This window comes from Mus musculus, chromosome 5 (genome assembly GCF_000001635.26).
Source record: "Mus musculus strain C57BL/6J chromosome 5, GRCm38.p6 C57BL/6J".
In the NCBI taxonomy this organism is placed as follows: Eukaryota; Metazoa; Chordata; class Mammalia; order Rodentia; family Muridae; genus Mus; species Mus musculus.
This window is the reverse complement of record NC_000071.6, coordinates 138,210,204-138,237,019: the sequence shown is the minus strand read 5'-3', so window position 1 is coordinate 138,237,019 and position 26,816 is coordinate 138,210,204. Positions and strand designations below refer to the sequence as shown.

At 43.9% G+C, this 26,816-nt stretch overlaps 1 protein-coding gene and 1 pseudogene across 8 annotated transcripts in view; both read right to left on the bottom strand.

The window, feature by feature from the left end:
- Nxpe5 (neurexophilin and PC-esterase domain family, member 5) overlaps positions 1–26,816 on the bottom strand; it is a 44,378-nt gene that overhangs the window by 14,857 nt on the left and 2,705 nt on the right. For 6 of the 8 annotated variants that reach the window (XM_011240943.1, XM_011240945.1, XM_017320940.1 and 3 more), the window contains exon 2: positions 7,078–7,485. In XM_011240943.1, the coding sequence (XP_011239245.1) occupies positions 7,078–7,134 (57 nt within the window). In that variant the 5' untranslated portion in view covers positions 7,135–7,485. Of the gene's footprint in view, positions 1–6,476; positions 7,486–11,015; positions 11,117–26,816 lie in introns of those variants that run through there. The other 2 variants (NM_001013773.3, XM_017320941.1) reach the window with 2 other exon arrangements.
- Positions 17,155–17,283, bottom strand: Gm22956 (annotated as a pseudogene).

The window sequence follows — 26,816 nt, the reverse complement described above, 5'->3', positions numbered from 1 at the left end:
CTGTCCTGGAACTCACTTTGTAGACCAGGCTGGCCTCGAACTCAGAAATCCACCTGCATCTGCCTCCTGAGTGCTGGGATTAAAGGCGTGTGCCACCACGCCCGGCCTAGATTCATGTGTTTGAACAAGCCTGTGGGGGCAAGAAGTGGAATTTGCTGGTTTGAATATGCTTGCGGCACTATTTGGAGATGTGACCTTGTTGGCTAAAAAACAATATTACTTTTTCAGAGGATGACAGTTCAGTTCCCAATAACTGTCACAGAGTCCCTGACCTTAGCACAACTGATTCCATAAAAGAAGTGTAATCCCTGCTGAAAAACTCAGTACACAGACAGCACCACCTGTCAAGACCAAAGACCTAATCTGGCAAAGTTCATAGTTATGGGACAGTCTCTTAAATACACTACTGTTGCTTTTAGGCTTCTGTAGTTCTCCTCTTGTTAACTGTACTTGTTAACTGAACTGCATTCACCAAGGACATGGTTTGGTGCTTCAAAGCTCACCCTGAGAAATGCTCTGGGCTACACTGTGACCCCAAACACCTAGAATAGTCACTGGCCTCATAATAAAATTTTTCTACTGACTTAAGCCTATGTCCAAGCAATCTTCTGTGGTGAATACCCACATTATTTCTGGAAGCTCCAGCGAAACACCAGAGTGGAGACCTTGAGACACTGTGGAGGTCAGAGCCCCTTGGAACAAGGGAGAGTGCAGAGGTCAGGGAACTCCTAGTGGGCAATCTGAGATGTTCAAGTTTCCAGGGCTTGAACGTTCCCTTTAGTCAATCACTGCCTAACTCTTCAGAGGGATCTGACATCTCTTCCCCAAAAGTAAATAAACTAGAACATGGCCTGGTCTGCCCCCTCTGGAGTAAGTCTGCTTAAAGTGGCTTCTGTCGAGACACATAAGAGAGGTTGGACTTGTCTGCTCATCCAGTATCTTGGATCCCTATGAGACAACACCGAATCCCTCTGTCTGTTCAAGTGTATGAATATGTGGTGACCACCCCTTGTTGTTTTTTATTCATTCTCATTCTCTCTCTCTCTCTCTCTTTCTCTCTCTCTCTCTCTCTCTCTCTGTGTGTGTGTGTGTGTGTGTGTATGTGTGTGTGTGTGTCTAAGTTTTGTTTCCCTATATTGACAAGTGGCTTTCTCTGGTGTGAGACACTCCACTCACTAGGCTTAAGACCTGTGTCCTGTCCTGTGGATGACCTGAATCACTTTCACTCTGCTATGCCACCCAGAGAAACTTAAAACACCTCTACCTGTCCACTCTGGGAGCAGGAGCACTTGCCTGGTTTGTTGATTGACTCCTGCTCACTGTCAGAGTGATCTCTGTATGGAGGTGGGTCTCTCATCCAGGGACCCCTGCCATCTAAGCAGAATGCACACAGAGATGGGAAAATAGGCAATTCAGGTGAGCATTTTCTCTGCCCCATGCCTGCTCTAAGCACACCCAGGGAAGCATAATTTAACCAATGAGTCATACAATCGAGCAATCTCTAAAAAAAAAAATTAAAAAAAAAAGGGGGGGACCCTGGGCTGGGCAGGGGATCTGTGTCAGCCATGCAACCTGGACATAACATATTTTCCTTTCTGCTCAACACTAAACAAGGAGGCTTTAAACCATAGCTAGTTCCTTTTCAAAGGATTAAAGATAGCTGCTAAAGAATATTTCTTTGTCAACCCTTGGCCCAAATGTCAGGAAAAAAAAAACATAAAAGATTAAAAAGTTTCAAGATATAAGTAAATTTCAATAGCTGGAGGTAGCTTTAAAAAGTGTTTTAACAACAGAACTGATTGCAACAAGACCTTTAACATAAAGTGGAAGCCACTATCGTCTTCTTTGTTGATGACATGCAGTTAGACTTAGAGATACCCATGGCCGTGGAAATGCCCTGTGACATACTATCCAAACATTTGTACCCTGTGGCACCCACAGGATGACCCATCTGTCTAAGAGCTGTGGTAGCCACTGCTAGGGTAATAAAAAAGTAAAACAAAGGAACAACAACAAAACAAGTTAATTCAGGGTCAAGATGTTAGACCCGCAGCACCCCATGGCACAGCTGAGGCCCTCCTTTGCAGAGCACCAAAACACCAGCTATCTAATGACTGTGTGACCCAGTAACATGCCTTATGCCTAGTTCATTTTCAAGTCCTATTTGAGGAACCCACTGCCATCAATCAGTTCAGCTACCTCTTTCTGACGACCCAGTGCTCAAACATGAGTGTCAGGACATGAAAGAAAAAAAACAAGGATATTGGGGCTGAAGTAGTTACTTTAACAGAGAGGATTGAGGCCCAAGCCAGGCACCTGAGCCTAGAGAGCATAATTGATTAATCTGATGCTGGCTCTCAGAAGAGGAAAAAGAAAGTCCTCCACCATATACCCAGACTGTCAATTAATATCCCTTTACTACTCAGGTTATGATCTATAAAGTAATAGGGCTTCTCATTGCTGGGGAAAAGGATATTAGAAATTCTTGGCCCTCCTAGAGGGTATTTGGCCTCCCCTAGAAATTGCTGTCCTCCACAGTAGTAATAGAGGGTAAAAGTCCACCTGTCACCACTCTCTGACCTCAACTGTAAGCTGAGAAAGACAGACACAGGGAAGGTATTAGCTAGTGGCCACACACAACAACCCATTGGAAGACAAACACAGGCAATATATTAACTACAGTGGCTACACACAGCAATCCATATCTATCTTCACCTTTGCCTGCTGATGCCCACTTTACATGTCTAGTTTATGGAGAATGTATAGCAGGGATTTTATCTTTGAGATAGAAAAAAGGAGTTTACAATTCTATGTGTGCCATGTTGCTGGATCTCCAGGTTGCCAGAAACAAGGGAGTTTCCATTGCAAAAACAGGGTTTATAAAACTAAGGCTTCATGGGGAAAAATCCTTTTGAAAAAATTCTGGCCTTGGGAGACAAGAAAAACCTGTGCTGCAGGAAGGAACTCTGGGGCTAGAGTTAATGATTTTCAATAAATGAAGCAAAATCAGTCAGTGTTGCTGATTATGCTTAGATGCCCCTTCCCTGTACAACATAGCGACAGAAACTAACCAGGCTGTCAGCTCACTGACTGTGACTAACAAAACTCACTGTTCCTGGGGAGAGCCCAAATTAACATTAGAGGACTTATAAGGTGCTGAAACTTACCTAATAGCCCAAACTTTTACCCTATGCATTTCCCCTCAGTCTGATGTCTGCTGTTCTGCCGCATGGGTTATTTCATATGAATACCAACAATATTACTGGGCCCTGAGACTGCTTGGTGGGCACGTAATGGTTTGAATGAATGTTCCTCTTCTGATGCTTTCCAAGCTAAGTACATAGGTGGATTAAGACCCAGAAGTATTAAAAGTTTCCATTTCTCAATTAAAAAAAAAAGATTCATTTGCAGAAATGGTTCTATAAAACTGGAGAGGCTTAGACTTCTCCTGAGATAAAGAAAATTATGTCTAACTTTGGAAGAAACCTGTTGTTTCTATGGTAATTTATGAGTAACTAGAATAATTCTTGGCACTGTTTGGGGAATATTGAGACCAGTCTCTGTTCTCTAGTCGCCCAGGCTAGGTACTCTGCTATCAGCACTGCATGGGTCCTTAAATTTCATTCTAACTGGATTAGCAGTGAGACTCTGCTAATCCAGTGAGGTTCTAAATCTTAAACTAAAACAGAATGAGTCCAGGATTTGACTCATTTACTAAGACAAGTCGAAAATACTGGGCCCCAGATGTTAGTAGGCCACCAGATCTTAGCACAACTGACTCGATGATGGAAGTGCCATTCAGGGTGCAAAATTCAGCATATAGACAGCACCAGCTTCCAAAACTAAAACCAAGGTCTAATCCAACCAAGTTTATATAGTTCTAGGAAAGTCATAATATACTAATCTTGCATTTTAGTTTTTGTAGCTTGCTTCTGGCTGTTTTTGTTTGTTTGTTTTTTGTTAACTGAAGTATGTCAACTCAGAATATTGTTTCTGTGCCTTAAAGCTCACCCTGAGAAAGACTCAGTGCTACACTAGGATCCTGATTGCCCAGTGTAGTTTCTGGCCTGCTGACTTTCTATTGGCTTAAACCATTCTAAGCAGTCTTCTCTGGTGTCTACCCCACATCACTACTCACAGTTCCCTAGAACTCCAACTACAGGGGACCTGACACCCTTTTCTGAACTCTGTGTGCACTTGCAGTCATGTATACACAGACACACACACAGACACACAGACACACACAGACACACACAGACACACACACACACACACACACACATACATGCATGCATGCATACATAGTGGTAGCTGAGTTGGTTAGCTCTCCCATACCCACACTACCCACATTCCTCAGGCTGGCAATGGCACCAGGGACAGCTCTAATGTGATGACCAGGCAAGGTGCAGTGCCAGAGCTCCTGAGTGCTGCAGCCAGGGAGGAATGAGGGGAGCCTTCCCACCTGCCTGAGGCAGTGAGAGTCTGCTCTATCTGTTTCATGTGTATTTAGTTGTGTGCATGTATGTATGTGCACACATTTCATGGCACATGTGTGAAACTCTGATGATAACTTTTGAGCGGTAGTTCCCTCCTTCCACCATGTGACGCTCAAGAGACTGGACTCAGGTTGTCAAGTATAGCAGGAATCACCTTCACCCACTGAGCCACCTCAGCAGGCCTGAGGATTTTTTGTTGTTGCTTGGTTTATTTGAGAAAAGTCCTACTATGTAACATGAACTAGACCAGGCTAGTCTAGAACTCACAAAGATTCTCCTGCTCTGTCTCCTAATTGCTCAGATTAAAGTATGGATCCCTAGCCATAAACTTCTCTACTATTTTTAAGATTTATTTTTATTCGGGTGTGTGTGTGTGTGTGTGTGCCATAGATGTTCAGGTGTCTGTGAAGGTCAGGTCTCTCAGAACTGGAGTCCCAGGCATTGTGAGCCACGAGGCATAAGTGCTGGTAACTGAACGCAGGCTCTTCTGGAGCAGAGGCAAGCATTTTTAACCACTGAGCTCTCTAGCCCGCCCCACATTGCCCTCTTTTTAATTCCTCCCTTTTCTAGGTGTTCGCCCTTGTCATCTCAAATAGCTCCCAGTCTACTTTCCTCTGTGTGTGTGTACATGTGTGTGTGTCCATGTCCTAATTGGTTTAATTAAGGTGGTCACAAGTTCATAGGTACCTTACCAGTAACCACAGCACTGACAAAAGCCTCCCCCTCTTTCCACAGTGGCCATTGTAGATTTAGGGGAAAGGCCTCTGAGCCACTCTGTAGTAATTACTTTCTTGTTTGCTTCCTTTTGTTTGAGGTGGCCTTTGAGGAAGGTCTTACTGCACTATTGGCCTGAAGATTGTTTTGTAGGCAAGTCTAGGAATAGAGAGGGTAAAAAAAAAAAAAAAACTTTTCTCTTTCATCCAACACACAGTTGCTATGGAAATAAAATCAACATCTCTAAAAAGAAGGAACTGATTTTTTAAAAATCTTTTAAACCTTTACTGCTCACAGAATAATGTCCAATTTGAATTCTTATATTTCAAATCATTCATCTCCTAAGAAAAGGAAAAAATCTATATTTTTATGCAAAAATCTTACGGCTTAAATATCAATAATAATACCCTGTGAGTCACAACTTTTCTGTTTTCATCGACACACAGGAAAAGCTTCCTCCTGACACTTCTAAGCTTTTTCTTGTATATAACTTCATAGAAGAAACAACGGTAATCTCCTAGCTTGCTTTTGCTGGAGGCAGGGATTTAAATTGGTTTCGTGTGTGTGTGTGTGTGTGTGTGTGTGTGTGTGTGTGTGTGTGTGTGTATGTTTTTCTTTTTTTGTTTTTTGTGTTTTGTGTTTTTTTGTTTTTTGGGTTTTTTTTTTGTTTTGTTTTTGTTTTTTGTTTTTTGTTGTTGTTTTTTTTTTTTAGTTACATGCTTTCTCCATGTAACCCTGGCTCTTCTGGGACTTGCTCTGCAGACCAGCCTGGCCTTGAACTCAAAGATCTGCTTGCCTCTGCCTCTGCCTCCTGTGTTCTGGGATTAAAGACAGGAGCCATCACTGCCCAGCCTTCATTTGTTTTCTTATTTCCTGTGTCCGTTTCATCCATGTATACAATGCATTTCCATCACACTCACGCCATTGTGGTCTATCTCCTTCCCACTCTCACTGGCCCCTTTTAACCGCTAGCCCCAACCCTTGTGTGTGTGTGTCTGTGTGTGCACAAAACTTTTTCTATTTCCTAACTCTTCCCCCATCCATTCTAAAAATAGGACCAGACATCAAAAGACTTTTTTCTCTTATCTTGGACATAGAGGACATCTTCCAAAGGCAAGTGGACTGAGGAATTGCTGGTGTGGAACACAGCCACTAATTACCATTTTCAGAGCGGCTGTGACAACAGGCAAGGCAGCCTCAGCAAGGCCAAGTCTGTAGACTTTCCCTTGTTGAACCAAGGTTTGGGGAGAGTCCTTAGATCCTTACCTGAAATTCCAGCAGCCTCATACACCCTCTCCCACCACCTTTTCAGCTGTCTGCAATTCTGCTCCAGCTTCAGCTGGTGTCTGGAGGTGCTGGAGCATGTAAAAGTGGCAGCCAATAACAGGGGGAGCTCCATTTATGCCGCTGTGGAGATGTTGTATGCAGAGCCTTTTTGCTTATGTGGTTGTTTAGGGGCAACCTCTTACTTGCCGTCCTCTAAGCAAGCCAAATAAACCCATTTATTCACCAAGCTAGGCATAAGTAGACTTGCTCCCTTGTCTGCTGTTCATGCCCTATGTTGGGCAAGAAGACATTTGCTCAGGACTCTCAGCAGTACTCCAGGAATTTGCCCATACCGTTCTCCGTGGGACTTTGCTGGACAACTTCTGAGCTTAGATTTCCTGATGGACCCCAACACATGGTACCTGCTCCCAGTCCTTGTAGATGTTCTCCCCTGCAGGTGAAGCCCCAAATATCCCTCAGCAGTAGAAGATGGAAGAATGCCACCTTCCCCCAGTCAACTCTCCAAGACTAAAGAAGTTCACCAATCTACACATAAGTAGAAGTGGTAAGCAAGCCAGCAAGAGGCAGGGAAAGTACTTACCAAAACCAGAAAGACCAACCCCACAGTCAGAATCTTGTAGCTCTTGAATTGCCCCATGAGTGGATCCACACAGCCTAGATTCTTGTTGAATTATAAGTATGAATCCATATAGCTCCGTCAGCATTATAAATTTAACAGGTCCTTCCAGTAACAGAAGAGCTGATTCACTGTGTTGGCTTCTAATTCCCATTAACACAATCATCTGACATACATCCATGCTGTTAAATAGAGGAACATGGTAATAGGAGAAGTTTCAGCCATTGGTGCAGAAATCCAGCTGGCTCTGTTACATTGGTGCTGAGGCAGAATTCTGGTGGAAAATGGTGAAGTTTTATGTTCGAAGATTCCTGCTCCCCGGTGAGCCAGCAGGAAGGTGTGTCCAACAGAGTGTCCTCTCCCCACAGACACCTACAGGGAATAAATGGAAACTTGATTTTATATTTTCCCTGAGGGCTCTAGTGTAATACTCATTTAAGCCTTAAGAAGGGGGTGGGGTGGGGTGCTACATCCACTCCAGTAGTGACCACCTGACAGGCCAAAAAGCCTGGGCGTGGTCCCTAGGCGAAAAGTTCACGGAAAATTAATCTCCTGGAACTGCATCCTGTATAACGAATGCTCCAATGTCCTTGCTTTAGTTGGTAAATGGATCTGTGTGCTTTCCTGTAATATTGCTTTATTACAAGTGCTGCTAAGGATTGATATTTTGACAATAGCTAAGTTAGATTCTAGGCAGTCCTTGAGCCGACCCTGGGCATGAATAGCTAAGCCACTGCCCTACGCAGGAATCTATCATTATCTAGGAAGAAGGAAGTTTGTGATCTAAGAAGGAACCAGAATAGATACTTAGAACTATAGGTAGCTGAGTTACACACATACACAAGAATTAAGAATTTACAGTGGCCTACAGGGAAGGTGGACTATATAATAGACTAGAATAGGAACTATGGCAAGGGCATGAAGCCCTTGACCCTGGCTTCTATGATTAAGTGGACTTTAGGTGAAGCTGTTTTTGATCTCAGTTGTTAACACTGAATTTTATCCCAGTTGGTTCCTGCCAGTCCTTCCATGTTTGCATTCCTCTGTTTTGTGTAAGAATCCAGTAACCTCTTTGTACCTTGCCAGTGTGTCACCCAACTTCCCTATTTTCTTCTGTATAAAAAGTTTGATGCTTGATTTGACACCTTACACTCAGATCCACACTCCCTTGTGTCGAGTCTGTTTGTCACCTCTCCTTCAGCCGACTCCTTTGCCCACCTACAACCAGAAATCATTTCCGCACAGATAGGAGACCCAGAAAGTCTGCAGCAGTGGGGGAGTCTGTTTCTGTGTGTATTTTCAGCCAATAGGCTAGGAAAACTCTGTGTTGAGAGCAGCATCCACGCTTGCTGTTTTCTATACTAGAATGCAAATTGCAGAGGAGTTACTGGGGAAGGCAGAGGTACGCTGAAGAATCACAGAGGAAGAAGACATTGTACTCCAAAAAACAGGTGTCGAGAAGGAGAGAGTGAGCCAGCCAAGGCAGCTCTGGTGAGAGCTTGGAATGTTAGAGCTTTGGATTAGCATTTGATGTATATATGTAAGAATAGGACATTTCTGTAGGTGTCAAGATAATAAAACGAGGGGGTATTGGAAAGAGCATGCATCCTCTGACAAGTTTCCTTTTTATGCATTAAGTCTCGGTGCTACATGTGTGCAGTGCTGGCAGAGGCCAGAAGAGGGCATCAGACCTCCTGGGCCATCTTTCCAGCTCCAAAGGCTACTTTAGTAAGGTTGTTTGGAAGGATTTGGATGCCATTTTGCAATCTTTGCAACCTTCTCTTAATATCTGAGGAAGATTAGGATATAAGATATGTATGTTCGGGCTGGAGAGATGGCTCAGTGGTTAAGAGCACTGACTGCTCTTCCAAAGGTCCTGAGTTCAAATCTCAGCAACCACATGGTGGCTCACAAACATCTGTAATGAGATCTGACATCCTCTTCTGGTGTGTCTGAAGACAGCTACAGTGTACTTAGAAGTAATAATAAATAAATCTTTAAAACAATATGTATGTACATATAATTTTCTGCCTCAGTCATTGGATCTAAGTTCATGTACTTATGAAGTGCCACTGCAAGGCAGTTTATAAAGGGTTTTCATCAGTCCTGTAAGAGGTTGCTTGAATTTTGTTTATTTATTTAATGTATTTATTTTAAAGGGACAGGCCATCACTCAAAACATGTTATATCTGAGACAGAGAATCAATTCCAGCACTCATGTCTCAGATCAGTTCTATCAGGTATCTTTTCCTCACCATGGCTTGATCCTGATCCATAGGCAGAAGAGAAAGCAAGCATGGCATGGTCTTTTGAAACCTCAAAACCCACTTCTATATCTCACTTCCTCCAACCTTCCTGTTGCTGATACCCTTGAATACAGTTCCTCATGTTGTTGTGACCCTCTCACCACCATAAAATTCTTTTCGTTGCCACTTCCTAACTGCAGTTTTGCAACTGTTATGAATCATACTGTAAATATCTGTGTTTTCTGATGGTCTTAGACGACCTCTGTGAAAGTGTCCTTCATACACTAAAGGGGTTGTAGTGGCTATTCCTGGTTGTCAACTTGACTATATCTGGAATGAACTACAATCTAGAATTGGAAGGCTCACCAGTGACCCTTATCTGGAGGCTGGGAGATAGAATTTTCTGATCTGGATCTTGGTATGGAGATCTTGAGGCATAGTGGCTATGGATTTCAGAAGATTAAATCTCCGAGTTCAAGGTCATCTGGGATTAAAGGTTTGATAGAACACACCTTTAAACTGGGCTACACCTTCTGCTGGAGACTATATAAGGACATTTGGAGAAGGGAGTCTTGCTCATGCTCCCTTGCCTACTTGCTGTGTGGGACTGAGTAACTGCTAGATGCTTGGACTTCCATTCACAGCTACTACTGAACCATTGTTGGGAATTGGACTGCAGACTGTAAGTCATCAATAAATTCCTTTACAGTATAGGGACTATCCATAAGTTCTGTGACTCTAGAGAACCCTACCTAATACAGGGGTCTTGACCCAAGGTTGAGATCACTCTTCTAGTCCTTCTCAGTGTCAGTCCCTGGTGACTGAGCTTTCAAATATAGGAGCCTTTGTGAGCCATTCTTATTCAAAGCAACACAGCCTGGTTGCTCAGACCTGCAATGCCTGCACTAGGTTGAGGGCAGGAGGATCAGAATCTCGGGTTATCTGCAACTACATAGTAACTTTGAGGCCAGACTGGGCTACAAGTAAACCTGCCTACTATGATAGAAGACCCGCAGTCCCAAGATTGTAAAAGCCAGAGTTTGGGAGTGCCTTCTCTATGTGACTGAACTGCTGCACTCATGAAGGCTGCCACTGGGCTTGACTGCACACATCCTAGGTAAGCTCAAGGTGGCCAACGTTCTAACGTGGGAATGACTTACCTACCCCTAGCTGAGGAGCTGCAGAGAGCTAATGGGTATGGAAGGAGGAAGAGTCCAGTTTTTTTAAGGTAGCTCACACACCCTAGAATATATTAGCAATAAAAACTGTACTCAGTGGGATATTAAAAAAAAAGAGAGACGCAATACTGAAAAGAGCCGAGAAGGTAGAGATGGACCTGGGAGGAGTTAGGGAATGGAGTAGGGGGGAAAACCCATTACAGACATGTATTATTATTTTGTTTGAGACAGGTTTTTGTTTTGTTTTTTTTTCTGCGTAGCCCTGGCTGTCCTGGAACTCATTCTGTAGATCAGACTGGTCTGGAACTCAGAGATCCACCAACCTCTGCCTCCTGAGTGGTGAGATTAAAAATGTGCACCATTGCCCAGCGGGAAACCATTGCTTTTATAAAATGTGAGCAAAGTAACTTTCCAGGATTCAAACAAACAAACAAACAAACAAACAGGAAAGTAAAAAGGATGCAACATAAATGCCTACCTTGGAACTGGAGCGTCAGGGATAGGGCACAGTATAATTAAATAAGCTGGGGATGTGGCCCAATGGGCAAGATGCTTGCCCAGCATGCACAGAGCCTTGTTGAACCCTAGGACTGCATAGGTAGGTTTGTGATGTAGTAACCCACGCCTACAATCACATCACTTGGGAGGTGTAGGCAGGAAAATCAGAAAAGGTTTGAGGCTCATTCTTAGCTACAAAGAGAGTTTGATGTTGGCCTGGACTGTGCTAAAAACAAAAGAACTAGGGCAACTTTAGCTTGATGAGGAAATTAGCTAATCTAGGGTTACACTTATAAGCAGCTTAATTCACCATCCACCTCTACCCTTACCTTCTGCATACCTATTTTATTTTATTATTTTCTTGTTTCATTATTTTATTTCTGAGACAAGGTTTCATTGTGTAGCCCTGGTTAGCCTGGAACTCAATATATAGATCAGGCTAGCCTGAACTCACTAAGATCTACTTGCCTCTGTTTCCTGGATGCTGAGATTAAAGATTGGCATCACTATACCCAGCAGATGCTTTTTAAAAAATTATTAATTTGATTCTCCTCTTTCTGTGCCCCCCATGTGTGTGTGTGTGAAATGTGTATGAAGTATGTTTGTGTGTTTATGACAGTGTGTATGTATGGTGTGGTGGGTATGTGTGTATGTGAGAGGATTGTATGTAGTGTATGTGTGTATATGTGGGGGAATTGTGTGTATGTGTGTATGTATGTGTTGTATGTTTGTATGTATGTATGTATATGGGAGTGTGTGCATATGGTATGTATGTATGGAAGTATGTTGTACATATGTATGTATATGGGAGTGTGTGTATATGGTATGTGTTGTATGTATGTATGTATTTATGTGGGAGTATGTATATGTGGTGTGTGGGGCATGTGTGTGTGTGTTGTGTAGTGTGTGTGTGTGTGGTGTGTGTGTGTGTGTTGTATGTATGTGGTGCATGTGTGTATGTGTGTGTGTTGTAGGTGTGTGTTGTATGTATGTACTTGTTAACGTGTGTGCACATTTGAGCATGTGGAGCCCAGAGGCAGATTTTTGGGTGCCTTCCCACCTTTATGTTTTGAGGTAGGGCCTCTCACTTGACTACGCATTCTGACTAATGAGCTTAAGGTGTGCGTTTGTTTCAGCCCCTCTCCCTACATACTGCTGGGGTTACAAGGAGCTGGAACCCCAGAACTTTATACCAAACACCCAGTTCTTCAATACAGAGCACTCAGTGAACCAAATAATTCCTACAGTAAAAACCCATCTACTAGAGCCTCTATTTTGGGTAGGTAGCAGCCTAGAAACAGCACGTCCTTTGCAAAGTGTCCTTACAGCCCTACGAGGCTGGGACAGGACAAGTCTGCCTCTGCTTCAGCCCTCAGCCTAATTCATATCCAAGGTCCAGGGAACAGACTCTTCTCCTCAGGTAGCCCTGCTGACTATGCCACCTTGAACTACACAGAACTATAATCCCAACCCACGGGAGGCTGAGGTTCTATGGTCTGGAGTTCAGGGTGATTCTCAAGCTATAGAAGGAGATGGGGGCAAGCCTGGGATACACCAAACTCTGTCTCAAAAGGCTAAGCAACAACAACAAAAGGTAGGAAATAAAGATACACATCAATAACATACCAAGAACATGGACCAAGAAAAAAATGATTTGTCAGGAAGACTATAAATTCCAGGTTAGCCTGGCTATAGAATGTGCCACAACAACACAGTGGTATTTGTCTAGCTTAAAGCCCTGTGGCTCCGAATGGTGGAATGACCTCCCACATTGTTAAGGTGAGGGATGTAGTTCGGTTTATAGAATGTTTGCCTAGCATACAAAATTGCCTTAAGTCTGACACCGAGCACCACATTAGAGTGGTTTGATGGCACTGACACTCCAACCTTCAGGAGCAGGGGCAGAAGGAGAAGGATCAAAGTTCAAGACTGCTGGATGTGGTGATCCAGAATGCCTTTTTCTGCCCCTACTCCAATCAACCCATTTCCACTATGTCTCAGGGTTTCTATCCCACGGTAATGAAATACCATGATCAAAAGCAACTTGAAGAGGAAAGGGTGATAGTGTTACTAGAATTTCTGGAAATTTCCACTGGAATTGCCTCATATTACCAGAAAAATTGGGGCACCCATTGGGGTTCTGCTTCTTCGTCATTGAGGGAAGTCAATTTAAGACAGGAACCTGAGCCGGGCATGGTGGTGCACACCTTTAATCCCAGCACTTAGGAGGCAGAGGCAGGTGGATTTCTGAGTTCGAGGACAGCCTGGTCTACAAAGTGAGTTCCAGGACAGCCAGGGCTACACTGAGAAACCCTGTCTCGAAAACAACAACAACCACAGAAAAAACAACAAAAACAAACAGGAACCTAGAGGTAAAAGCTGAAGCTACAGCTGTGGAGAAACACTGCTCTCTAGTTTTCTCACCATGGCTTGCTCATGCTGCGTTCTTACACCCACCAAGGCTGGCACTGCTCCCAGTAGGCTGGGTCCTTCCACATAAATCACTAATCAAAAAAAATGCAGTACAGACTTATCTATAGGCAAATCATATAGAGGCATTTTCTCAATGGAGAGTCCCTTTTTGGAAATGACTCTAGCTTGCATCAAGTTGATATAAAATTACCCAAAACACACCTTATACTAACATCTAGGACTTTTTTTTTTTTTTAGGTATTTTCCTCGTTTACATTTCCAATGCTATCCCAAAAGTCCCCCATACCCACCAACCCCCAATGGACTGTTTTTTGTTTTTGTTTTTTTAATTCACTATACCTGTTTATTTGACTTCAAAAGACTGTATAGGCAAAGAGAGCATACAATACTACTCATGTGTCTGGCTCATTACAGAATTTCAGCTCACCTATGCTGTGCCAACTGGTAGAGTTACTTACATATTTAGATCTGAATAATAATAATCTGTTGTATCTTTTTGTTGTTGTTTAGACAGGGTTTCTCTGTTGAGCCCTGGCAGTCCTAGAACTTGCTCTATAGACCAGGCTGGCCTTGAACTTGAGATACACCTGCTTCTCAGCCTCCTGAATGCTGAGATTAAAGGTGTGTGCCACTGCCACCTGGCTTATTTCTTTCTTTATAGGTTGTAGACATTTAGGTTGATTCAATACCTTAGCTATTTTAAGTAGTCAATGCATATATCTAGTCAACATATTGCTTTTGTTTCCTTTTGCTATATGTCTAATACTGGAATGGCTGGATCACATTGTATCTTTTTTAAAAAGTTATGATATTTTACTATTATTATTTTTACTTATGTATATATGTGCACATCTAATTGTGAATGTAAGGGAAATGCCCATGGAGACCAGAGAGGGCATCAGATTTTCCCCTACCCTGAAGTTAGAGACAGTTGGGAGCCACTTAATGTGGGTGCCAGAATCTAAACTCCAGTCCTGTGTAAGAGCAGCAAGCACTATTCACTGTTGGGCCATCTCTTCAGACCCCATATGGTAGATTTGGTCTTAATATTCTACGGAAACCTCAACTTTTTCCATAATAACTCCACTAAATTTGCATTGTCATCAGCAGCTGCATGGATTGTGTTTTCCTCACAGTCTCATAGCACCCATCACTTGTCTTTTATAGTTAACAGTCTGTTAATAGTTAATAGGAGCTGGTGAAATGGCTAAGAGCACTGGCTGCTCCTCCAGAGGAACTGGGATCCACTCCTAGCACCCGCTGGGATCTGGCGCCCTCTTCTGGCCTCACTTTGCTACAAAGCACTTTGCTACAAACTTGCAGACAGAACACCCCTAAGTATAAAATAATAAACCTAAAGAGACGCCCATGTTTGCAACTGTGGGATAGTTTGGGTATGCATTTCCCTGGTGATTAGTGATATGGACACTTTTTCCTAGCTATTGTCATTTACGTTATATTGGTAAGTTGTCATAAGCTGTTTGAGCTCATGAAGAAGCTGGCTCTGAACTCAAAGTTACACCCTCATCCCTACCTCCACCCCCTGTTTAGGACATGGGCATGTTTGTCTCAAAGTGTTTTCCAAGGCCTAGGGATGGGCTGGCCTTCCAACACTGACAGAGAGGGAATAGTGTCGAGGATCTAGAAGGCTGGAGCATGGCAAACATGGAACTGGCAGGCCTTGCCCTTCCTTTTCCCCCCTTCCCCCTTCTCCCTTCCCCCTTCTCCCTTTCCCCTTCCCCCTTTCTCTTCCCCCCCCCCCTTTCCCCCTTTCCCCTTCTCCCTTCCCCCTTTCTCCTTTCCCCCGTTTCTCCCTTCCCCCTTCCCCCTTTTCCCATTTTCCCCTTTTCCCCTTCCCCCACTCCCCCTCCTGCTAAACCATAGATAACATCCCTAAAGCTAGCCACCAAGGTCTAGTCCCTTATTTGGCCCCACCCCAGCTCACAAGCCCCCTTTCTCCCAGTTCCTGAAGATCTTTCCCACGTCAATTCTCCTTGCTTTCCCAGGAGAGAGCCTTGGCAATTTGAAATCAATCTTTTTCCCTTTTCACCCACAGAGAGGCTATTTTGGATTCTTTACCATGTTCATTTTCAGGATTAGTAAAGTTGCCAGTCTCCCTATAGACCTTATCTATGATTGAAAGTTTTAAATTCATAATAAAAGAGCTCCAAGTCAAAATTGTAATTTAAAAAAGTTTATTTAGTTTATGAGCATTGATATTTTGCTGGCAAGTATATCTGTGAAGGTCCCAGATCCCTTGGAACTGGAGTTTCAGACAGTTGTGAGCTGCCATGTAGGTACTGAGAATTGAACCCAGGTCCCCTGAAAGAGCAGTCAGTGCTCTCAACCACTGAGACATTTCTCCAGCTTCCAAAAAAAAATTTTTTTTTATTTTTGGCTTTTCGAGACAGGGTTTCTCTGTATCGCCCTGGCTGTCCTGGAACTCACTTTGTAGACCAGGCTGGCCTCGAACTCAGAAATCCGCCTGCCTCTGCCTCCCAGGTGCAAAATTGTTATTTTTAAGGTCCAAACCAAACAGAGATAAAATTGCAAAATCCTAACATTATATAAGCTACTAACTATTAAGGATATTAAAATATGCAAGTTAATTGTCAGTCACCTTATAAATGATGAAATTCCTTAATGATTTCAGAGCTATGCTTATAGTCATGCTAAGTACTAATGTAATTCATTACAGGAATAAGCCTTATTTAACCTCCAATATATATTTTCAAAGTAACTATAAACAAGAAAAGTTTGTCTATGTAGATATACTTTAGATAGATTGGTGGCCCTCAAACACTTCAGAGTGTTTGAGATCTGCAGAATATGGAGTTTAAGATGTTTTAATAAAATTGCTTTTGGTGACACATCCGCTCCTGGCAGCACCCCTAACCTCTAAAGAAGACGATGGGCACAGGAGAACCTCCAGCTAGAGCTTGCTTTAAATGGCAAAGCTGGATGGACATTGGACTATAAACCATCCTTCACCTCTACTGCTTGAAGCACACTGTCCAAATGGTGGACAAGCAGGACACTGGGGAGTTGATCACTCTGCTTTGCCTAGACAGATGTGAAAGTCGCCTCCCCCACCCTCAAGTTTCCTACTCCACAGGAAAGTTTGTCAGATCTTCTAGACCTGACTGGCAAAGACTCACACTGCCATGGGACCTCTGCCCCTCACCAACCATGGAGGAGCCTAGGGTGATTGTTCAGGTGGCTGGGAAGTCTGTCATTTTAATAGCTATGGAAGCTGTTTGTCCACACTTCCTGTTTACCCAAGTGAAATGTATTCTTCTCGGGTCTCGGATGGGATTCATGACTAATGAGAGCTCTGTTAGTTTAACATGCAACCAAGGTTTCAGATGCCTTCTCAGTCCTCTTTATGTGTAAAAATCAGGCTTCAAGCCTCACTCTTCCAGAGCTGCTACCAATAGGTCTACACACAGTCTACTGTGTTACCAGACTCAGAAATCAGCTTTCAAGGTAACTTATTACCATTCCTTTACTTAAAGGAACTCCCTTTATGGTGACTGCTTCCAGTAACCAACCACCTGTGCACTGTGGTGAATCATTACATAAAAAAAAAAAAAAAGATGTTAAGTACAAGGTTTATGTAAGGTCTGAGGAAATGGAAGTTTAAGTTGTGAGGGACCTAAGAAAGTGTTTTAGGGTCTAAGAAGGTGTTTTAAGTAAGTTGTATATATTCGAGTTATGAAGGTTGTTGGACTTGAAAGGTTAAATGGTGATTTTTTTAGCAATGATCGCACCTCAGATAAACCTCATTGGCTACGATTCTGCCACTGCACAAAGCTAAATGATCATTTTCAAAAAGTGATTTACGGCATATAAAAGATATAAAAGAAATAAAAATGCTTCCTGTTCCTTTTCTTCACTATGCTCCTGCGGTATTAAGACTTCCAAGGTTCACAGTTTTAGTATTGATCAATGGAGTTCATTTGTAGTCGGCTGGCCTGATGCTGCTTGTATTCTAATGCTAGTTGGGTCCCCTAAAACTGTTTGCATGAGAGGGTCTGCTTAAAAGACACTGAAGGACCCTGCCCCAGTTAATTCTGATTGGTAAATATAAATGCCAGCAGCCAATGGCTGGGGAGAAGAGACATAGGTGGTGTGTGTGTGTGTGTGTGTGTGTGTGTGTGTGTGTGTGTTAGGTTTCCCAGGTGGAACAAGGGGAAGGAGAAAGCTGCCATGCCTTAGGAGAGTGTGCAGGAAAGGGGAGAGGAGAGCTGCTATGGAAGAAGAAGAAGAAGAAGAAGAAGAAGAAGAAGAAGAAGAAGAAGAAGAAGAAGAAGAAGAAGAAGAAGAAGAAGGAGAAGAAGAAGAAGAGGAGGAGGAGGAGGAGGAGGAGGAGGAGGAGGAGGAGGAGGAGGAGGAGGAGGAGGAGGAGGAGGAGGAGGAAGAGGAGGGCAGAGGAGAGCCACCATGTAAAAGAGCCAAGAGAAACGTGGCCCAGAGGCTGCTCAATTGGGTCAAGAGCAGCCAAGATGGAACACAGAATTAAGTAAGCAATACTAGGGTTGTGGATAGAAAGTCGATTCTAACAGCATGGAGGTTAGGCAGCTGCCCAGCTATGGTGCTGCTTAAGGCATATTAAAAGATAAAGGCTGTGTGTGTGTCTTTTATCTGAAAAAATAAACAGTGGTAATGCTAATATGCCTAGCACCTTTTAAATTTTATTTATTTTATGTATGTGAGTACACTGTCGCTTTCTTCAGACGCACCAGAAGAGGGCATCGCATCCCGTTACAGATGGTTGTGAGCCTCCATGTGGTTGCCTTATTGAACTCAGGGCCTCTGAAAAAGCAGTCAGTACTCTTTACCACTGAGTCATCTCTCCTGTCCATAAATTTCTTTTGTAAACTGAGAAGGGGGGGGGGGGAGACAGAGAGAGAGAGAGACAGAGAGAAAGAAAGAAAGAACGAAAGGAAGAAAGAAAGAAAGAAAGAAAGAAGGAAGGAAGGAAGGAAGGAAGGAAGGAAAGAAAGAAAGAAAGAAAGAAAGAAAGAAAGAAAGAAAGAAAGAAAGAAAGAAAGAAAGAAAGAGGAAAAGGAAAGGAAAGGAAAGAAAAGGATTCTTTTAAGCTTCATGGAATTGACTTGACTCTGCTTCTCATGTGTCAAATGGACTCTGGGTAAGAACTCTTGTCAATAAAAGCCTAAGGTGCCCCACCTATTGACTATTCCAGAAGGTGTGGTTTTGGGACTTGTCTCCCCCAACTACCAAGTCCATGGGCCTAAAAGTTTCAAATGTACAACTAAGAAAATATTTTTCTGTCTAAACTCCTTCATTTTATCTTCTGCCCTATATGTGTGTGTGTGTGTGTGTGTGTGTGTGTGTGGTGGAGAGCCATAAGTAATCGCCATTACAAGATGGTGCTGGCTCCCGCTGTGCCTAACTAGTAAACAAGCATTGTGCGCAGGTGCGAGAGTGAATTCACGCCAAGTCACTGCCCATCTCGGGGCGTAGTAATGAGGTGATGGGCGAGCAACAAATCAGGTGCTGACATGCCACGCTGAGGGCAATATAAGCAGCACCATTTTCCAGGTTCTGGGTCTTCCCTCCTGAAGAAGCAATAAAGCTTTTGCTGTAGAAGAATCCGGTTGTCCGAGTGTGTTCTTGCCGGCGAGAACAATAGCTCGGGGCAAGTGGCACCGAGTACCCGGGAACTTCATACCATCACCGGCACAAGGGAGACCCTCCGTTCACAGGGCGGGTTCAAAACTGCATGACACGTAAGGTTCTGTAAGGCATGTTCGGTCTTGAAATTTCTCCAGAGTTAGAGGCCCTTTTGTATGTTTTCACGGGACTCATTCTTTTTCTTTTGATTGCGTACTGCTTTCACCGCTGGAACTGCTGACTGGATCTCAGTCGCGGTCAGGCACGGTTAGATAAAAGGGCAGCGGGCAGTATGGGAACTTTCCACTCTGTGGTGACCACCTTACAGTCGGTCCTGAGGCAGCGTGGCCTGAAGATCGCCACTAAGACTCTAGAGGGTTTTGTAAAAGAGATAGCTCACATAGCGCCATGGTATGCATGCTCAGGGTCCTTAACTATCGCCTCTTGGGAGAAACTGAAAGGAGATCTAGTTAGGGAACAGCAGTACAGCAAACTTAAAGCAGGGACCATGCCGTTGTGGAAGCTGGTAAGATCGTGCTTAAAGGACGAACAATGCCAACAAATGGTTAAGGCGGGGCAAAGGATACTGGAGGAAATCCAAGACAGTCTATCAGAGGCAGATCAGGGAAAGAGATTAGGAGTTCGAAGGAAACATGGTGCGCCTAAGAAGAAAACAAGCCTTTCCACGGACCTTGAGCCCGAGGAAGAGAGATTCAAGGGAAAGTATGCCCTGGGAGAGCTTAGAAAAAGGGATGGAAAGGGAGAGACGAAGAGAGATAGAGCTGGGGAGGCACCTAAGGGAAGGAGCCTCTATCCGCCATTAGATGAGTTCAAGGCTCTAGGTTTTAGTAGCTCAGAATCGGATGAGGAGCTTAGCCCCCCGCCCCTCCCCCAGGGAAACAGACTCAGAGGAAGAAGCGGCTCGCTATGAGGGAGAAATATACCAGCCAGATGAAAGATGAGCTAATCAGTCACAGAATAAGCTAAAAGAGGCTAGAGGAAGTCAGCTCACTAAGCGGTCTCCGGGCCATTGGCCGCTGGGTCCTAGTGCACCTCTGCCTTATGTGCAGAGGTATCAGTCAGACTCATTCATTCCAAAAGAGGAACAGAGAAAAGTGCAGCAAGCGTTTCCTGTCTTTGAAGGCGCCAATGGCAGATGCGTTCGCGCTCCAGTGGAGTATATACAGATTAAAGAGCTTGCTGAGTCAGTCCGTAACTATGGAGTCAGCGCCAATTTTACTATAGCACAAGTCGAAAGGCTTGCTACTTTGGCTATGACTCCCGGGGATTGGATGACTGTTGTAAAAGTTGCAGCACCTAATATGGGAATGTATCTAGAATGGAAAGCTTTGTGGCATGATTCCTGCCAAGCACAGGCAAGGACCAATGCCGCCGTTGAAGGGAACCAAAGAACATGGACTTTTGAATTGCTTACGAGTCAGGGACAACATGCTGCTAACCAGACAAATTACCATTGGGGAGCTTACGCCCAGATCTCAGCTGCCGCCGTTAAGGCGTGGAAAGCACTCTCTAGGAAGGGAGAGGCAAGCGGACACTTGACAAAGATCATTCAGGGCGCCCAGGAGTCGTTCTCAGACTTTGTGGCTAGAATGACAGAAGCGGCAGGGAGAATCTTTGGAGACCCAGAGGCTGCTATGCCTTTAATAGAACAGTTGTTCTATGAACAGGCTACGCAGGAATGCAGGGCTGCTATTACACACAGAAAGAGCAAGGGATTGCAGGACTGGTTAAAGGTTTGCCGTGAGCTTGGAGGGCTGCTCACTAATGCTGGATTGGCAGCCGCCATTCTACAAAGGCAGAAGCACCCTGACATGGCTGAACCCAAACTTTGTTATAATTGTGGCAAACCAGGACACTTAAAAAAAGACTGCAGAGCCCTTGTCAAAAGGAGAGCGCCAGGACTGTGTACTAAGTGTGGGAAAGGGTATCATTGGGCCAAAGACTGTCGCTCAGTCAAGGACATTCGAGGCAGGCTCCTGCAGCCAGGACTCCCTCAAGCAGTAGAGAGTGAGGGCATTCCAAAAAACCAGTACAGGGCCCCCAGGTCTCAGGGCCCAAAAACCTATGGGACCCCGACAGGCAACAGGTGGACCCACAGTCCGCAGGGCAACAGAAGGCTAGGCTGGATTGGACCTCCGTGCCTCCACCCGATTCATGCTAATGCCCCAAATGGGGGTGCAGCCAGTTCCTACTGACTATAAGGGGCCTCTGCCACCTGGAAGTGTCAGCCTAATACTGGGCCGGGCCTCCCTTACATTACAAGGCCTTATTGTTCACCCTGGAGTCGTAGATCAGGATTATGAAGGGGAACTTCAGGTTCTCTGTTCCTGCCCTCAGGGTGGTTTTTTCTATTTCACAAAGGGATAGAATAGCTCAACTAATAATTTTGCCAAGCCTACATGGCTGTTTTCCCTCCTCTGGTGTCCCTCGAGCTGCCAGAGGGATTGGCACTACTGGAAATGATTCTGCTTACTTAATAATGCCTCTTGACTCCAGGCCATCCTTAGAGTTATAGAAGGGAAACAATTTAAAGGGATTTTAGATACAGGAGCAGATAAAAGTATTATCTTTTCCCACTGGTGGCCAAAAGCCTGGCCCGTCACTCAGTCATCACATTCTTTACAAGGGTTAGGTTATCAGTCCCCACTACTAGCTCCCGTTCTTTGAGCTGGCAAGCACCTGAAGGTCAAATGGGACAACTCACTCCTTATGTCTTACCACTCCCAGTTAATCTCTGGGGGAGAGACATTTTACAGGCAATGGGAATGACCTTGACTAATGAATACTCACCACAAGCTATTGAAATGATGAAGAAAATGGGCTATAAAGAAGGAAGGGGATTAGGGAAAGGAGAGCAGGGTAGATTTGAACCTATCCCTCAAGAAGGTAACAATTGGAGACAAGGTTTGGGTTTTTCCTAGGGGCCGTTGAGGGCTCCATGCCCATACCATGGCTTACAGAGGAAGCTGTATGGGTTCCTCAATGGCCTCTCTCCTCTGAAAAATTAGAAGCAGCCACAAAACTGATCTCTGAACAGCTACGCTTGGGTCATTTAGAGCCCTCTACCTCACCCTGGAATACACCTATTTTTTTAATTAAGAAAAAAATCTGGCAAATTGCACTTATTACATGATCTTAGAGCAATTAATGCACAAATGCGCCAATTTGGGTCAGTTCAGCGAGGGCTACCATTGCTTTCTGCCCTACCCAAAAATTGGGAAATTATAATTATAGATATTAAAGATTGTTTTTTCTCTATAACTTTATGCCCTCAAGATAGGCAAAGATTTGCATTTACCATCCCAGCCATTAATCATTTAGAGCCTGATCAAAGATACCAATGGAAGGTCCTACCTCAGGGGATGGCAAATAGCCCCACCATGTGTCAACTGTATGTGCAATTGGCACTTAAGTCAGTTAGAAATCATTTTCCATCATTACTTGTGGTAATTTACATGGATGATATTTTGATTTGCCATAAAAATTCACAGTTATTGCAAGATGCATACCCTATATTATTAAAAATGTTAGGACAATGGGGATTGCAGGTGGCCACCGAAAAGGTGCAAGTTACTTGAGTGGGAACCTTTCTAGACTCATTTATCCTGACAAAATTGTTCCTCAAAAATTAGAGATTCACAAAGATCAACTACATACCTTAAATGATTTCCAAAAATTGCTGGGAGATATTAATTGGCTGAGGCCATTTTTGAAAATTCCATCAGCAGAATTAAAGCCCTTATTTGATATATTAGAAGGAGATACCCATATCTCCTCCCACAGAGCACTTACCCCAGCTGCATGTCAAGCTTTACAAACTGTAGAAAAGGCCTTACAAAATACTCAATTACAACGCATTGACGAGTCGAAGTCATTTGAACTGTGTGTATTAAAAACTGCACAGTTACCAACAGCGGTTTTGTGGCAAAATGGACCCTTATTGTGGGTCCTAATGCTTCCCCTGCAAAAATTATTGAGTGGTATCCTAATGCGGTTGCTCAACTTTCACTTCGGGGAATAAAAGCAGCCATTACTCATTTTGGGAAAGAACCTCATATCCTAATTGTGCCTTATACCTCTGCTCAAGTTCAAACCCTAGCAGCAACAACTAATGATTGGGCAGTCTTGGTTACCTCTTATTCAGGACAAATTGATAATCACTATCCAAAACACCCAATTTTACAGTTTGCCTTAAGCCAAGCCATAGTGTTTCCAGTAATGACAGCCAAACATCCACTTGTGGATGGGGTAGTGGTGTATACAGATGTATCCAAATCTGGCATAGGTGCATATGTAGTAAATGGCCAAGTAACATCTAAACAATATAATGAGACATCACCCAAGGTTGTAGAGTGTTTGGTAGTACTGGAGGTCCTTGAAACTTTCCCGGGACTGCTTAATATTGTATCTGACTCCTTATATGTGGTTAATGCAGTTAATACGCTTGAAGTTGCTGGTTTGATTAGATCCTCTAGCAGGCTTGCCCACATTTTTCAGCAAATTCAATCTGCCCTGTTACATAGAAGACATCTTATATATATTACTCATGTCAGAGCTCATTCTGGCCTTCCTGGCCCCATGTCTCATGGAAATGACTTAGCAGACAAAGCCACTAGAATCGTGGCTGCTGCTCTGTCCTTGCAGGCAGAGGCTGCAAGAGAATTTCATAAATGCTTCCACGTGACGGCTGAGACTTTGCGCTGCCGATTCACTTTAACCAGGAAAGAAGCTCGTGACATTGTCACCCAATGTCAAAACTGTTGTCAATTTTTGCCTACTCCTCATGTAGGGGTAAACCCCTGAGGCATCAAGCCATTACAGGTCTGGCAAATGGATGTCACTCATGTTTCCTCCTTTGGAAGAAATCAATATTTACATGTTTCCATTGACACCTGCTCTGGTGTAATGTTTGCTATACCTTTAACAGGTGAAAAAGCCTCTCATGTTATACAGCACTGTTTAGAAGCTTGGAGTGCTGGGGGCAAGCCCACAATCCTTAAAAGTGATAATGGGCCAGCATATACCTCTGCTAAATTTCAGCAATTTTGTCATCAAATGGATGTCACTCACCTGACTGGCCTTCCTTATAATCCTCAAGGACAAGGCATTGTGGAACGTGCCCACTGTACACTCAAGTCTTATTTTATAAAACAGAAAGGGGGAGTTGATGAGACTCTGCCCTCCGTGCCAAGAGTACCTGTCTCCATGGCACTCTTTACACTTAATTTTTTGAATCTTGATGAGCAAGGTCGCTCTGCAGCTGATCAACATAGCTCAGACCCTGATAGACCAAAAGAAATGGTGAAATGGAAAGATGTCTTAACTGGTCTGTAGAAAGGCTGGGATCCTATTTTAATAAGATCTAGGGGAGCTGTCTGTGTTTTTCTGCAGAGTGAAGACAACCTATTTTGGCTGCCAGAACGACTCACCCGCAAGATATTAATTAAGGATGGTGTGGAAGATGCTGACCTCCCGAGGATTGCTTCTGATTCTGACAATGCTGAACTTGTCTCAGGTTCCTAGTATAATGGGCAAACAGAGATGGGCCATTCTCTCGGCTTTTCCTAAACCAATGCCAGTTTACCATGATGCTGTAGTTTTTCCAAAATTCTTTACTACTAATAAAAAACTGGATTTACCATATTTGCCATTTGACCCTTTACAGGTCCCGTTAGGAGAAAATCGCTCCCTCCAAGAACAGGGTTCCGTATGTTTTCAATTATTGCAAAAGGGGGATTGCATTCAGCTCAGTATCCGTATGTTGGGATCATTTAAGGATAGTGGGACTGTAAATCTCACCCAAACCCAAGAAAAAGGAAGTAATAGTATTATTCATGTTACATGGTTTTGGTGGCAATCGACAGTCTGGCAAAACGGTACATTCCCGTCTCCCAATTGGAATGAGTCGGAGCATCCTCGCCATCCCAGAATTGCACCCCATTGTGGTGGAAAGGATGAAGGGGAGTTGCCGCCATGGACAGACTGTCAGTCGTCTGTAGCCAGATGGATTGATGAGCACAAATACTTTACCTTCTCCCCCAATATGTTGTTTGGGCCTGAGGAAGAGTTTGTAATGAGAACGGGCCTCTTCTTGCAGGACCGCAGATTGAGCCCTTACCATAAATGGCTACTTTGTGGGATTAATGGAAGCTGTACAGATCTTAATCCCCTTGTTTTCTTAAAAGGAGGTGCGGTAGGAAAGGCCATTTACACGGGTCTCTCCAATTATACCCTGATTGGGGCATATGGACCAACAAAAAAACATATAATTCATACTGAAGAGATTTTTGGCTTAAGTAAGACACAAATTAATCAAACCAACTATATATCAACTCCAGTATGTGATTATCCTCCTTTCTTGTTTATTTTATCTAATGATTCATTCGAAAACTGTGTAAATAATTCCTGTTGGATTTCTCAATGTTGAGATGCAACAAAGGACACCCGCGCCATGGTGGCCCAGATCCCACGTTGGATCCCTGTTCCGGTGGAAACACCCTCCACCTTATCCCTATTTCGACAAAAAAGAGATTTTGGCATTACTGCTGCCGTGATCATAGCAATTTCAGCCAGTGCAGCTGCTGCTACAGCTGCAGGGTTCGCTATGGCTGGTACGGTCCAAACAGGCACTAAATTAAATCAGCTTTCAGTCGAATTGACTGATGCCATCAATGTCCAAACTTCTGCTACTGCCCAGTTGAAAGGAGGGCTGATGATCTTGAATCAGCGCCTTGATCTGGTTGAGGAACAGATAGGTGTCCTATACCAGTTGGCCCAGTTGGGTTGTGAAAGAAAAATGGGTGCTCTGTGTATTACCAGTGTTCAATATAAAAAATTTACTTGTGCAGCTAATCTGTCTAGACAGCTTTCCTTGTATCTTGCAGGAAATTGGTCTGAAAGATTCGATGAGACTCTAGAGGCCCTGAGGGCGGCAGTTCTAAGGATCAACTCAACACGAGTGGACCTGTCATTGACAGAGGGCCTCTCCTCCTGGATTTCATCTGCATTTTCTTATTTTAAGGAATGGGTGGGGGTAGTTTTATTTGGTGCTGCCATCTGCTGTGGGCTTGTGTTCATACTCTGGTTGGTCTACAAGCTCAGAGCCCAACAAAAACGTGACAAGGTTGTGATAGCTCAAGCACTTGCTGCCATAGAGCAAGGGGCCTCCCCTGAAATTTGGCTATCTATGCTCAAGAATTAGTCGACATCTGAGTTCTCTGCTATTGCATCCCACGGATTTGTGGATCCATTGCACTGGGATGAGAGAGACTCAACGATCATTGATCAGCCCTTGCACATCACTGAGGTTTCTTCTTGCACGCAATAGGGTGATCATGATTTCCCCACTAATTCATTTTTTGGCTGGCCTCTTTTGTAGAGTTCACCCTAGGTCATTTAGCAGTTACTGTCACACAGTACTGCGGTATCCAGAGACGGGTAACTTTCCTCATGCACAGACCAACCTAAGACACGGGGCCGGGTGGCGATAGGATTACCCTATGACAGGTAAGGCTGTGACATTGGAGGAACGACCTAAAACAGGAGCCACAGCAAATGGACATAACTGAAGAGGCCTAGACCAGCCTCATTTTTAATAAAATTTAAAGGGGGAGATGTGGAGAGCGGTAAGTAGTTGCCATTACAAGAGGGCACTGGCTCCCGCTGTGCCTAACTAGTAAACAAGCATTGT